Raw genomic sequence first — 13,251 nt, 5'->3', positions numbered from 1 at the left:
CTGAAGGATTCCTAGTTTGAACAGAAAGGGTACAGGAGAAATATTTCAGATTCTTTATTCCTGTGGAGGCAGAAAGGGTGGAGATAAATAAGTAGCATCATTCGCTCTTGTCCTTAAAGGTTGAGAATTCTTGTATAGGTGTATGTGTGTTTAGTTAGCTGAAAGGCCACCAACATTCACTGAGTTTACAGGGTCTTTTTACTTGGATTCACTGTCTCTCCCTCTCCCCACCATATTTGTGAGCACGTTTAATGTCCAGGGTGACTTAAGAATGTGAAGGCTGAGTTAGACAAATAGAGTTCTAAATTACTAATGGGCCACTTCCTAATCTCGCCACTGAATAAGTAATAGTTGATAATAATGAATATGATAGCTTTAATTGCTTAACAATAAGGGGTGAGTCAGTGAACTGAACCAATGAATATCAGATGAACTTGTTAGTATTTGATCTAACAGGGAATGCAGCCTGTCACTTCTAATTCCGTGCAAGTCAAAACCAGAAGCACAATAAATGCAGGTGCCTGTAGAGTTCTCAGAAACTTGGAGCAGTGATTTTGGTGAAGAAAAACCAAAGGAGAGCCTTGTGTTAATTCTGTCCTATCACATCTATCTGTTGCTATTCCTTCAAGATCACTCTGAAATGCTGCAGACCAGCATGCAGAAAAAATAAAGTAATATCCGGATGGCAAAGTCCTTTCTCAAAGCATACGCATTTTCCAACTTTTCACAAAGCATATACATTTCCCAACTTACAAAAAGTCGAATAGTACAATAAACACCTATATACCCTCCATGTAAAATTAACAATTGGGGCCGGCCCCGTGGCTTAGCGGTTAAGTGCGTGCGCTCTGCTGCTGGCAGCCCAGGTTCGGATCCCGGGCGCGCACCGACACACCACTTCTCCAGCCATGCTGAGGCCGTGTTCCACATACAGCAACTAGGAGGATGTGCAGCTATGACATACAACTATCTACTGGGGCTTTGGGGGGAAAAATAAAAATAAATAAAATCTTTAAAAAGAAAAAAAAAAAAAACCAAAGAATTCACAACAATCTATTAAAAAAAATAAAAGTAAAAAAAATAAAATTAACAATTGTTAACCCTTTGCTGCATTTGCTCTACCTACCTGTGTGTTAGTTATCTACATTTATTTTAGCAATTTGAAAATAAGTTGCAGATATCATGACACTTCATCTGTAAACACTTCAACATATATCTCTTTAGACTAAGGACATTCTCTATATGACTTAAAGTAGCTATTTTTAATAATAGTAATAGTAGTCTTCTAACACAGGGGTCAGCAAACCATGGCCTGCAGGCCAAATGCAGCCAGCTGCCTTATTTTGTAAATAAAGTTTTATCAGCACACAGCCATGCCCATTCATCTACATATTGTTTTTGGCTGCCTTCCTGCTACAACAGCAGAGTTGGGTAGTTACCATAGAGACCATATGGCCCAAAGGCTAAAATATTTACTACTTGACCCTCTACAGAAAGTTTGCCAACTCCTCCTCTAATAAATACAAGTGTGGAAATATTTACAAAATCTTCATGAGCCAAAGGATTTGACTGTTATTTTTGCATGGCAAGTGTTTATAGGTTTTGTGATGTTGTCAATGACTTTAGGTGTGGATGGGTGACTGCAGTGCGGAGGTTGGGGAGGTAAGAGTGGGATTGAGGAAGGAAACTAACATCCAGTGCACACTTACTCTGTACAGGGCCCTGTGCTAGGTGCTTTAACACTATTATGTCTACTGTGATCCTCACAACAATACTCTGAGGTAGACATTATCATTCTAGTTTTATTGATGAGGAAACTGAGGCTTAGGGAGGTTAGATAATTTGCCCAAAGTCATGCAGGTATCAAATAGAAAAATGAAGAACCTAAGTCTATCTCCAAAGAGACAGCAGATTCAGTTAAGATTTCCTAGGAAGAATTCCCACACATTTTGGTCATGATTCATACACAAATGAGTGCTTTGGGCTTCTCTGGTGTCAGATGTACAAAACCACAGTAAGATCCCTGGGAGAAAGCAACTAAGGCCTTTCTTTGAAGTATGATGAAGACATATAGTAAGGACAGGAAACTTGGTATCATATAATGAAAAACACCTCAGGGAAGTCATCTCAAGTGCTTTAATCATTCATTCTCTAAAATGGGGATAATATCTATCCTGATTACTTTGGAGAAAGTGAATATTAAAAGGCTTTGAAAGTATAGAGTCAATATAAAAGCATCATTATTTTTTTTAAAGATTTTATTTACTTATTTTCCCCCCAAAGCCCCAGTAGATTGTTGTATGTCATAGCTGCACCTCCTTCTAGTTGCCGTATGTGGGACACGGCCTCAGCATGGCCGGAGAAGCGGTGCATCAGTGCACGCCTGGGATCCGCACCCGGGCCGCCAGCAGCGGAGCGCGCGCACTTAACCGCTAAGCCACGGGGCCGGCCCAAAAGCATCATTATTTAGTTTATATTTCTAAGCAGGCATGCCTCAAAACCAACTTGGCTATCTCATTCTTTAGTTCTCTACTTCTCAAATTTTACTATTTATAAGAATCATCAACGCTGCTTATTAAACTCAGATTCCCAGGCCCCACATCCAGAGATTTCTCCCACAGACCTGGGTGGGGCACAGGAGTCAGAATTCAAGGTGATTCTGAATCAGGCGATCTGAGAGGCATACTTTGACATACAATTGATGTTTCACAAGATCTATTTAAAATAAACACTTTATTATTAAAAAGGAACTTTTAATGTAACAATTAATGCATGCTGTAAAATAATTCAAGCAGTATTGAAATATATAAAGTAGAGAGTAAATGTCCTCTCCTCACCACCTACTCTTCTCATCTCTCATCCAGAGGTAAGTTTTGATGATTAGCTTTCCAGACTTGAATTTTCCCTGCATACACAAAAGTATATATTGGTTAAGAATGATAAGCATTTGATGTTATTTCTTCTTATTTTTTTTTTTTTTTGCTATTAAAAATAATGCTGAGGGCCAGCCCTGGCAGCCTAGTGGTTAAGTTCAGCGCACTCTGCTTTGGCAGTCCAGGTTCAGTTCCCAAGTGTAGACCTACACCAATCTTGTCTGTCAGTGGCCATGCTTGGTGGCAACTCACATACAAAAAAGAGGAAGATTGGCAGTGGATGTTAGCTCAGGGTGAATCTTCCTCAGCAAAAAAAGAAGAAAAAATGCAGAAATAAATATACTTCTTCACATGTCTTTGAGCAACCATGACTGTTACCGTAGGATAGACTCCTAAAAGTTGCATTGCTGGGCCAAAAGATTCAAATAGCACTAAGGGAATAAGATAAAAAAGTGTTTCCCCACCTCCTTCCAACATCCAATCCCATTCTCCAGAGGAAACCACTGTGATCTTGTATGTCCTTATACAAAATGCTTATGTGGGTAAGTTCATTTCACGTTTGACATACTGTCAATCTGTCCTTAAAGAGTCCTTAAAGAACGTATTTCCCCAACCTGTTTTATATCTAACTTTAGTCTTTTTGGTGACAATTTAATTTTAGTGCCTTCATTACTTCCAATTCCCATTAGCAATGGAATGATTGATCAGCATGCTGCTTCTAAAAATGCTAAAAACTGAGGGAGCTTCTCCTAAGGGCTCTTCAATAACGGACACAGAGTCTGCAGGGATTTAAATAAATTTCTGGAAAAAGATGACTATGAAGTAACATTTAAACATAAAATGATTTCTTAAATGTCTACTCAAGCAAACTTACATAATTTAACATTTAAATCTTACATGTTCCACTTTTTTTGTATTTTTTCTCACCATTCCCCCTCTTGAATGCTGTATTCCAGCCAAACTGTACTATCCACTCTCTGATCGTGCTCTTTTAGCTCTGCTTGTGCTAGTCTCAGACTAGAATGCATCCCCCCTTAATTTCAGTTATTTCTGAAGAGGACCTGACTTCAAATCTCAGCCCTGATCTGTCTTAACCTTCACTAAATTATTTAATCACTTTTCTCTCTAGTTTTGTCCTCTGTAAAATAAGGATGGTAATAATGCCTAAGAGGTTATTGTAACCATTAGTTAAGATTTGTGAAAAGTACACTGAAGTCTATACAAAAGTTAATTCTTTTTTTTTTTATAATTTTTATTTATTTTCCCCCCAAAGCCCCAGTAGATAGTTGTATGTCATAGCTGCACATCCTTCTAGTCGCTGTATGTGGGACGCGGCCTCAGCATGGTGGGAGAAGCGGTGCGACGGTGTGCGCCACGGGGCTGAACCCCGGGCCGCCAGCAGCGGAGTGCACGCACTTAACCGCTATGCCACAGGGCCGGCCCAAAAAGTTAATTATTCTTAATATCACTCTCCTGTAAGGCCCAGCTAGATAGTAGGCTTGTTAAGAACAGATACCATGTCTTTGTATATTTTTAGTGCCTAGTGATGTTGAGTTTGTCAAACATACTTGTTAATTGAATAAACACATTATGATATTTGTTTATGTCTTCCTCCAGACATAGACCGCAAGGTTTCTGAGGGCATCTTATATGACCAGGGCCTAACAGAGGACCTCGCACATGGTACCATTCATGCCATGTCTGTGACCATGATTTCATACCTATATATGGCAATTACACCTATGCTAAGTGTCTTTTTACAGGTCTTATCTCCTCAGCATGACTGTTAGCTCCTTGAAGGTAGGGCATATTACGGTTCTTTACATATCAAGTGCCTAACAAGAAAGAATGTTTGATAACAGAAAAAAAATTTATACCTGAACGTCTAATATGAAGGTGGACTCTAAACATTTCCGAATTGTATCTACAATGAATTGTAACGGAAAGTGCTCTTAAGATGATTCAATTTTTTATAATAGGATGACAAGCACAAATGAAACACTGACATGGATCAGAAAAGAAAAATAAAGAGCACAGCATTAAAAGAGGAGCTGGTGGGGCTGGCCCGGTGGCGCAAGGGGTTAAGTGCACGAGTTCCGCTGCAGTGGCCCGGGGTTCGCAGGTTAGGATCCCGGGCGTGCACCGACACACTGCTTGTCGAGCCATGTTGTGGTGGCGTCCCATATAAAGTAGAGGAAGATGGGCATGGACGTTAGTCCAGGGCCAGTCTTCCTCAGCAAAAAAAGAGGATTGGCTGATGTTAGCTCAGGGCCAATCCTCCTCACAAAAAAAAAAAGGGGGGAGCTGGTGTTTTCGCCTTCACTATCACATAGCAGCAGTGCCACAACTTCTCTAGGTCTCAGCTTCTTCAACTTTAAATCAGAGGACTAGCTATCTGTTCTAAAATTAGTAAAAAAAAAAAAAAAACAGAACTTAATATGTTTTAGAACTAGATTAATCGAGGAAAGCCAATATTATCTGGATTTGCACAGTGTTAAGTAATTTATGCCTAAACGTTCAAGTAGTATGATAATCTAACCTTACTTGTTTGGTAAATTTCCCTCAAAGTGGGGCACATATTTGAATAAACTTTAATTGTGAGGTGACCTACGGTACAGACCTGGGTACTGGCCTTAGCTCCGACAGCACACTACATATGGAAATCTGAGAATAAAAACGTCACTTATCTCATAAAAGTTCTTGTGACTATCAAATAAAATATAGATGAATGGTCTAGCCTAGTTCCTGGCACAGACTTTTTTTTTTGGTTCCTCCTCCTGATCTCCAGGGCATGATGAACGCGAAATACCTCACCTACTGGTCTGATTTTACTTTTCATTTTTGTGGTGGGGCGGGGGTACTTTCTGTGCCTAGTATTTTGAATGACCCGGCGCCGGACATTTATATCAAAGTCCAACGTTCACAACAAAAAGATTTTTTTAATTAGACCTGTTTATCGCTCTCTCTGTGCAAACTCCGCTTACAAGTTCATACTAACAAAGCCACAGAAGAGGTGAGTTTGGGGGAGCGAGCGCGGGGCGCCACGGTTCTCCGAGCGACCGCCAACTCGGGCGAGGGCAGGGGGGTGCACGCAGCCGCTTCAGCCCGGCGGCACTGACGGCGGAACGCAGACGCGGAGCGGCGGCGCACCGGAGTCCTTCCGGGATCTCGCCAAGAGCCGCGGCTTCGCGCAGAAATCAGCTCAACAGCACCAAGACCGTGGTCCACCCGCCGCCGCCTCTTCTCACCGCCCCTGCCGCCTCACCATCAGCCGGCTTCTCCAACTCCCGCCCAGCTCGACGTCCCTCCGTTCCTCAGACCGCAGCTCCCCGCAGCATAGTAACAACAGCGCGGACTGCCACACCGCCGTGCTAACTACCGGTACCTATAGCAACCGGCGGCGGCCCGCCTCTTCTTGCCCCGCCCCTTCCGCTTTCGATTTGCTTCCGCTTCCGGTCCCAGAGTCTCGGCTCCGCCGTGAAGAGCTTTGCATTGTGGGAACTTCTTCCTTTCTCGCTCCCCGGCCATTTTGGCGGCTGCTGTTGGTGAGTGGGCTCCTCCAGGCCGAGGTTTAGGCAGCGCGGGGAGCCCAGCGGGTCGTTGTTTAGAGCTCCGGGTCCTAAATCTCCTGTCCTGTCCTCTGTATGTTCTAGGTTGGGGGTCTTCCCGCACCTAAGGCAGGAAGATGGTGGCCGCAAAGAAGACGGTGAGTGAAGCGGGCAGGCCGGAAGCCGGTTCACGTGGAGGGATGAGTCTCGGCCCGGGCGGGCGGATCTGAGCACACTGGGCAGGCAGCATGCCCACTGACAATTGGAGGGTCCCAAGAGGACCCCGAGAGGCCCTCTTAATGACTTGGGACCCTCGACTTCGGAGGTTTTATTAAGGGGCTCGGCGTCCGGAAAGCTGGACCTAGTTTTGAGGTTACAAACAAGCCCTTCAAATCCGTGTTAAATGTTTGCTTTGTAGAAAAAATCGTTGGAGTCGATCAACTCTAGGCTCCAACTCGTTATGAAAAGTGGAAAGTACGTGCTGGGGTACAAGCAGACCCTGAAAATGATCAGACAAGGCAAAGCCAAACTGGTCATCCTCGCCAACAACTGCCCAGCCTTGAGGTAATCGAAGGAACCCGAGTGTGTGTATCGCCTACTGCAGCTTCGTCGTGAGCGAGTAGCCAGGAGCGTGGACTTGCAATCTGGGTAGCATGAACTCGGGTTTATGTAAAATTTGTTTTACAGAGGAAACTTGAAGAATGACTTAGGGTTGCTGTTGTGGTGGTTGGCTCTTGATTTTTTTCTCCCTCGTCATGTTTTCTCCTTGTGAAGCTTATCTTAGGGAGAAATGTATGGCAGAAGGTAAAAGCCACAGACCGTCCAAGTTCGAGGGAAGCACAGACACGTAATTGTTGTGTGTATTTTGTGCCCTACCCTTTTGGTCATTCTTTGAGCTTTGAGTTGCTTTAAAAGTGCTTCGTCGTATGAACTTGTTTCAGTGTAGAAAAGCTAAATAAGAGTTCGGGCTGGCCAGTGGAGCTACGGGCTGTCATAGAAGCACCTAGTTCATCCCACTGTGTTAATTCTCCGGGCCACGGGTTTTGTTTGACTCACTGGCTTGAAGTGGTGGAACTTAGTGAGTATTGTAAATAAGTTAAAGAAACTTGGAACTTGAAGAACATAAGCGTATGATCAGTCCCCTACCCGCCTTGATTTTCTGTGGTAATGCATAACCTGCTCACAGCGTTTTATATAGGGTGTCTGTTACTTAACTGGCAAAGCCTCGGTGCTCTCTTCTCCATCCCATCCCGTGGTTTGCTCTTATTCCAAACCTTTCTTCTATAGCAGTGCTTCTCAGATGTGAATGTGCACACAGTCACATGCTGGGTCCGATTTAATGGGTCTGGGATGGGACCTGAGATTATGCATTTCTAACAAACATCTTGTGACACCACTGCTGGTCTGTGGATCCACACTGAGTAGTGGCAAGGTTCTGTTAGGACTCCCTTCAAATTTGTAAAACCCTTCATGTCTGCCTACTCAGTTGATACAGAAATGTTAACTCTGGGTAAGTAATATCACTCCCTGTCTAGAATTCAGAGCACCAGAGGGTGATAGAAATGGCTTATCTTTTAAAAAGATGACATGGGTTCGGATTCTGGATCTTCTGCTTATTCTGCGCCTCAATTTTTTCATTAATTAAAAAAAATGGAGTACTTTTTTAATACTTAACCTCAGAGGTTGTCGTGGGAGTTATAATGTAAAGTGTTTGGCATGTAGTAAATACTAAGTAAATAATGCTTTCAGTTTGCACCCTACCCTCTTTTCCATGAGCGTAGATAACTGTCTTTTTTTTTTTTTAATAATTTTATTTATTTATTTTTCCCCCAAAGCCCCAGCAGATAGTTGTAGGTCATAGCTGCACATCCTTCTAGTTGCTGTATGTGGGACGTGGCCTCAGCATGGCCGGAGAAGCGGTGCGGCGGTGCGCGCCCAGGATCCAACCCGGGCTGCCAGCAGCGGAGCGCGCGCACTTAACCGCTAAGCCACGGGGCCGGCCCAATAGATAACTGTCTTAAACATAGGTATTCAGTAGATATTTGCTGGTTGTCCCATCACTTGTAAGGGATCCAAGGAAAGATAGTTTGTATTAGCTAATATATATGATAATGTTTTTAAGAGTGATAACTGACTTAGTTACTGTTTGAAGGCCTCATCAACGTTAAAATTAACGAGAAGTAGTATTTAGTCTGTCAGTCACTTGGTATGGCATTTATTTATTTGTCTTTTTTGGTTCCCAAAGAAAATCTGAAATAGAGTACTACGCCATGTTGGCCAAAACTGGTGTCCATCACTACAGTGGCAATAATATTGAATTGGGCACAGCATGTGGAAAATACTACAGAGTATGCACACTGGCTATTATTGATCCAGGTATGCTTTTTAAATCGTAAATTTTTTTTCATTTATAGTATAATACAAGTTTTCTTTGCTATACAAATGTCTTTGGTTCCTGAGTTCAGATAGTGAGAATTTGGGTATGCAAGGGTTTCCTGTAGTCTTATTTCACAGAGAATTGATAATGAATGTCAGTACATTATAATGGGCTTTTCATAAATGGTTTTGAGTTTGAGATCACGAGTTTCATTTGATGAAGTATCTAAGAAGTAATGACTTAAGACCTTGGTAAAAGGTGAATTTATAAAAGGGGAGAATAATCAGGTGAAATAGCAGAAAGTAATCCTTAACTGGCTGCCTGAGAACAGAGGTAAAATTAGATTGAGAAAAAGAAGTGCCTACAAATACACGTCATGTTATGTTTTAAACTTAGGAATTTTTAATTCATAAAATACTGCGAATATTCTCGCTGTTCTGATTTTGTAATAATCAGGGCAGGCTAAACATTCGCTATATGAAGACCGTGCATGTGTCCCCAGACCTAGTTCTTTCCCTAGGTCTGGTTTTATAAATGCTGGTGATAAGCCAAGTCTGATTTATATGATGCATCTTAGGTGAGAAATATCTAATTCTAGGTATCTTTGATCAACCTTGAGAAATGACAGCACAGCTAGTGTAATAATTTTTGAAGATAACCACTGCTAATTTGATGATTACCAGTTGCTGTTAAATGAATTGTAAAATTATTGTGTTTTATTTTCTAGGTGATTCTGATATCATTAGAAGCATGCCAGAACAGACTGGTGAAAAGTAAATCATGCAAAATTTTTCTTTAATAAAACTGGCCAGAGCTTGTTTTAAAAACACTGTATTCATTTCAGTTATTTTCTTTATGTCTTTTTGTTTCAGTACACTTTCTGAAAATAGGATTGGAGAGGATGAGGCAGCTAAATGTGGTGGCATGACTTTTGCGTTAAGAGCTATACATCCCAGTTTCCGTTTTCCTGTTTTTGTACAGGGACTGCACCGAGTTCCTTTCTTGTACTAGATTTTTAAGATACTTAATTTTCATAATTTCAGTCTCAGGACATTGTTGGTATTTTATATTTGAGTATATTTGAGAGGCAGCAAGGTTCAATACCCAGAATTTAACCAGAATTGAAATTTATAGTCTAGCCTAAATCTGCCAAATCTGAGTAGCAAAGAGGATTAAATGAAATACGTTCTCCCCACCCAAAATTTTGGCACAGGCTGAGAAAAGTTCTGTTGAGCTTTAAGGTAGTAGGATCTTTCCTAAGGGTGTGCAGTGGTTGGGGTAGAAGAAGTGTACTTGAATAACTTCTGAATAATCCCATATTTCAATAAGTGTTAAGTCTACAGTTGTCCGAAGTGTGTTTATAATTTTAGTCCTAAAAGATACACTGTGAGCTATGTTCAGTGTTTATATTTTTAGGAACCTGCATACCACATCTCCTAAGTATGTCCTATGGAACCCTTTTCCCACATCTGTTAATATCCTTTGGAACATTCAGAGGAATCAATTTGGGGAAAAATACTGATTTAAATACATCTTGATTTACAGAGTAGAATGGTACTGGTAGGGTATACCCTACACAGTCTGTAGGGCTCTAAGGCTGCAGAAGTATCAGAAATGACAAAGTCTCTTGGACTTTATGCTTTTCTTTTCTTTTTTTTTATAATTTTATTTATTTTTCCCCCAAAGCCCCAGTAGATAGTTGTATGTCATAGCTGCACATCCTTCTAGTTGCTGTATGTGGGACGCGGCCTCAGCATGGCTGGAGAAGCGGTGCATCAGTGCATGCCCGGGATCTGAACCCGGGCCGCCAGCAGCAGAGCGTGCGCACTTAACCACTAAGCCACGGGGCCGGCCCTCTTTTGGACTTTAGAATCAGCTTGCATAGGCAGTTTTTGGTGGTAGATGAGTGAGACACAGGAGATGAGGATGCCATCAATACATTATCCAGAAAGTCAAGTGTTTACTGAACTTGGAGTCAGAAGATTCTACTTATTTAATAATATAAATAACAACCGTGGGTGGGGCAAATTCCCAGTTTCACGGGTGAGGAATTGGTTTCTTTCAAGCTAACATTGTATGATTTTAGTTTGTGTCTGCAGTTAATCTGAGGTTGTGGATGTAATTTGGATAGTAGCAATAATAGCGGGAGCTTTCTTACTGGTTGTTCAGTTACTCAGTATTTCTCAATTTGGGAGCACTACTGTCATTTTTTGATGGGACAGTTCTGTTGTGGAGGGCTACATTTTCAAAGTAGCATCTTCTGGTTAAGACCCATAGGGTTATATGAAAATTTGTAAATGTTGTAAGGTGTTAATGTTTGCATATCCAGAAATTGGTGTGCTGAAGGTGCTTTAAAAAGGTTGAAATCTTTGTGCTTGAAAAGAACTGCTTGGTCAGACTACTACTGGTCTCTAATGTTGTTAGTGTGTGTCCATTGTTGACAGTGTTTTCAGTCTTGGTCAAGGAAGTTTGTGTGCCTCTTTTCCACTTAGCTCAGTCAGTTTCTCTCTCTTTTTTTTTTGTGAGGAAGATCAGCCCTGAGCTAACATCCATGCCAATCCTCCTCTTTTTGCTGAGGAAGACTGGCTCTGGGCTAACATCCATGCCCATCTTCCTCCACTTTATATGGGACGCCGCCACAGCTTGGCCTAACAAGCGGTGCATTGGTGTGCTCCCAGGATCCGAACCCGGGCTGCCAGCAGTGGAGCACGTGCACTTAACCGCTACGCCACAGGGGCTGGCCCCTCAATTTCTCTTTTCAGATTGACCTTTCAGCTATTTGGCTGATTTTTCCCTCCAGGGACTAGTTCCAATTTAATTTCTTAAAGGGTGGTGACCTGAAGAATACAGTATTGTGAGTTCCAGTGTACCATTTCTTTGCAATGGTTCTCTTGCATGACTTTGGCTGCAGGCATTTTGGAATGATGGTTTTTAGAAAATAATTTATTGCTAGGGCCTTCTCCTAGGTAGTGATTATATGCTGTAAAATCTTGTGGCTTTTACCTTTTCTTTATATGTTTTTTGTGCACTCACCATTGTTTCAGCGAGAAAGGAATTGAAAGTTCAGAGAAAATGAGTTGAAAGCTAGTCCATAGGAAACATAACTCACTCATTCTGGCCTCAGGCAGCTGTGATGAAGTGCCTTTAAAGTGCTGCGGGGCGGGGCGGGGGGGGGCGGCCCCGTGGGACGTAGTGGTTAAAGTGCGCACGCTCTGCCGCTGGCGGCCCTGACTGGGATCCTGGGCGTGCACCAACGCACCGCTTGTCAGGCCATGCTGTGGTGGCGTCCCACATAAAGTGGAGGAAGATGGGCACGGATGTTAGCCCAGGGCCAGTCTTCCTCAGCAAAAAGAGGAGGACTGGCATGGATGTTAGTTCAGGGCCCGTCTTCCTCTCACACACACAAAAAAAGTGCTGCCAGGATTGGAGAAAATGCCACTGGCCAAGATCTGGCAAGGTCTAAGGTGGTTCTTTTCTAATTTTAATGAAAGTAATTTGTTTGGCTGGGAAGCTCTGGTATGTAGGGGATTGCAGGAGATTCCAGCCAGTTGGACTTCGTCCATGCCTATCCTGAGAGATAGGAAAGTCCCAAAGAAGAGGTTAGATTCTGTTGAGTGTTAATTGCATCTGGTGTGGTAGGTGGCAGGAGCAAAAGGTACGCAGAGAAGAAATCAGACTTCAGGCTGGTTGTGAATGCAGTTAGTTGGGCCTTCTGGAAGATGGTCATCTGGTTCATGGAAAACAGTTCTCTTTGATCTGCTGTCTTGCAACTCTTATTTCCAGCTGCCCTTCAGACCTGCTGCCTCTGCCTGCAGTGGCATCTGGTTTCCCTCCCCCTTCTGTCCTTTTGCAGGCCTGCCCCAACATCCTCTTATCAGTCTAGATTGTGCCTCTGAGTTAACCATAGAACCTTTTTTATGGCATTAATCACATCCATCTCTCACTAAACTAAGGTCCCAGAGGGCAGAGGCTTTTAACGTTTTCAACTTGATATCACTTATTATGTGACTGGCACATAAGTTGAAAAACCAGAGTAAATGACTTTTAGGGCTTAAATATTTACTTAATTCTCATTGATTGCTTGTGGCTTTCTAGGCCAGAATTTTTTTTTTTTTTTTTTTTGGTGAGATCAGCCCTGTGCTAACATCTGCCAATCCTCCTCTTTTTTTTTTTTTTTTTTTTTTTGCTGAGGAAGACTGGCCCTGGGCTAACATCCGTGCCCATCTTCCTCCACTTTATATGGGACGCCGCCACAGCATGGCTTGCCAAGCAGTGCGTCGGTGCACGCCCGGGATCTGAACCGGCAAACGCTGGGCTGCCGCAGCAGAGCACGCGCACTTAACTGCTTGCGCCACCGTCTAGGCCAGAATTTTATCTTCATCTTGTTGATAGGTTTTGAACATCTTGTACATTTACCATTATTTAATTTACTACCTCCTACCTGTTTGTTTCA

At 42.5% G+C, this 13,251-nt stretch overlaps 1 protein-coding gene and 1 non-coding gene across 3 annotated transcripts; both read left to right on the top strand.

The window, feature by feature from the left end:
- The first annotated feature begins 6,363 nt into the window (after nucleotides 1-6,363).
- On the top strand, nucleotides 6,364-9,632 carry RPL30 (ribosomal protein L30). 2 transcript variants are annotated; one of them, XM_058564691.1, is made up of 5 exons: nucleotides 6,364-6,418; nucleotides 6,527-6,579; nucleotides 6,840-6,985; nucleotides 8,667-8,797; nucleotides 9,526-9,632. In XM_058564691.1, exons 2-5 carry the CDS (start codon nucleotides 6,559-6,561, stop codon nucleotides 9,573-9,575), a joined length of 348 nt encoding a protein of 115 aa, XP_058420674.1. In that variant the 5' UTR covers nucleotides 6,364-6,418; nucleotides 6,527-6,558; the 3' UTR covers nucleotides 9,576-9,632. The 2 variants fall into 2 exon arrangements, with proteins under 2 accessions (XP_058420674.1, XP_058420675.1); XM_058564692.1 differs by lacking the exon at nucleotides 6,364-6,418 and having other exon boundaries at nucleotides 6,502-6,579.
- On the top strand, nucleotides 9,216-9,347 carry LOC131419752 (small nucleolar RNA SNORA72). The gene has a single exon (XR_009223329.1). It is a non-coding gene; the product is annotated as a small nucleolar RNA SNORA72 (small nucleolar RNA).
- Nucleotides 9,633-13,251: the final 3,619 nt, after the last annotated feature.

The sequence above is a fragment of the Diceros bicornis genome, chromosome 21 (genome assembly GCF_020826845.1).
Source record: "Diceros bicornis minor isolate mBicDic1 chromosome 21, mDicBic1.mat.cur, whole genome shotgun sequence".
Taxonomy (NCBI): domain Eukaryota; kingdom Metazoa; phylum Chordata; class Mammalia; order Perissodactyla; family Rhinocerotidae; genus Diceros; species Diceros bicornis.
This window is presented reverse-complemented; position numbering and strand designations above follow the sequence as displayed.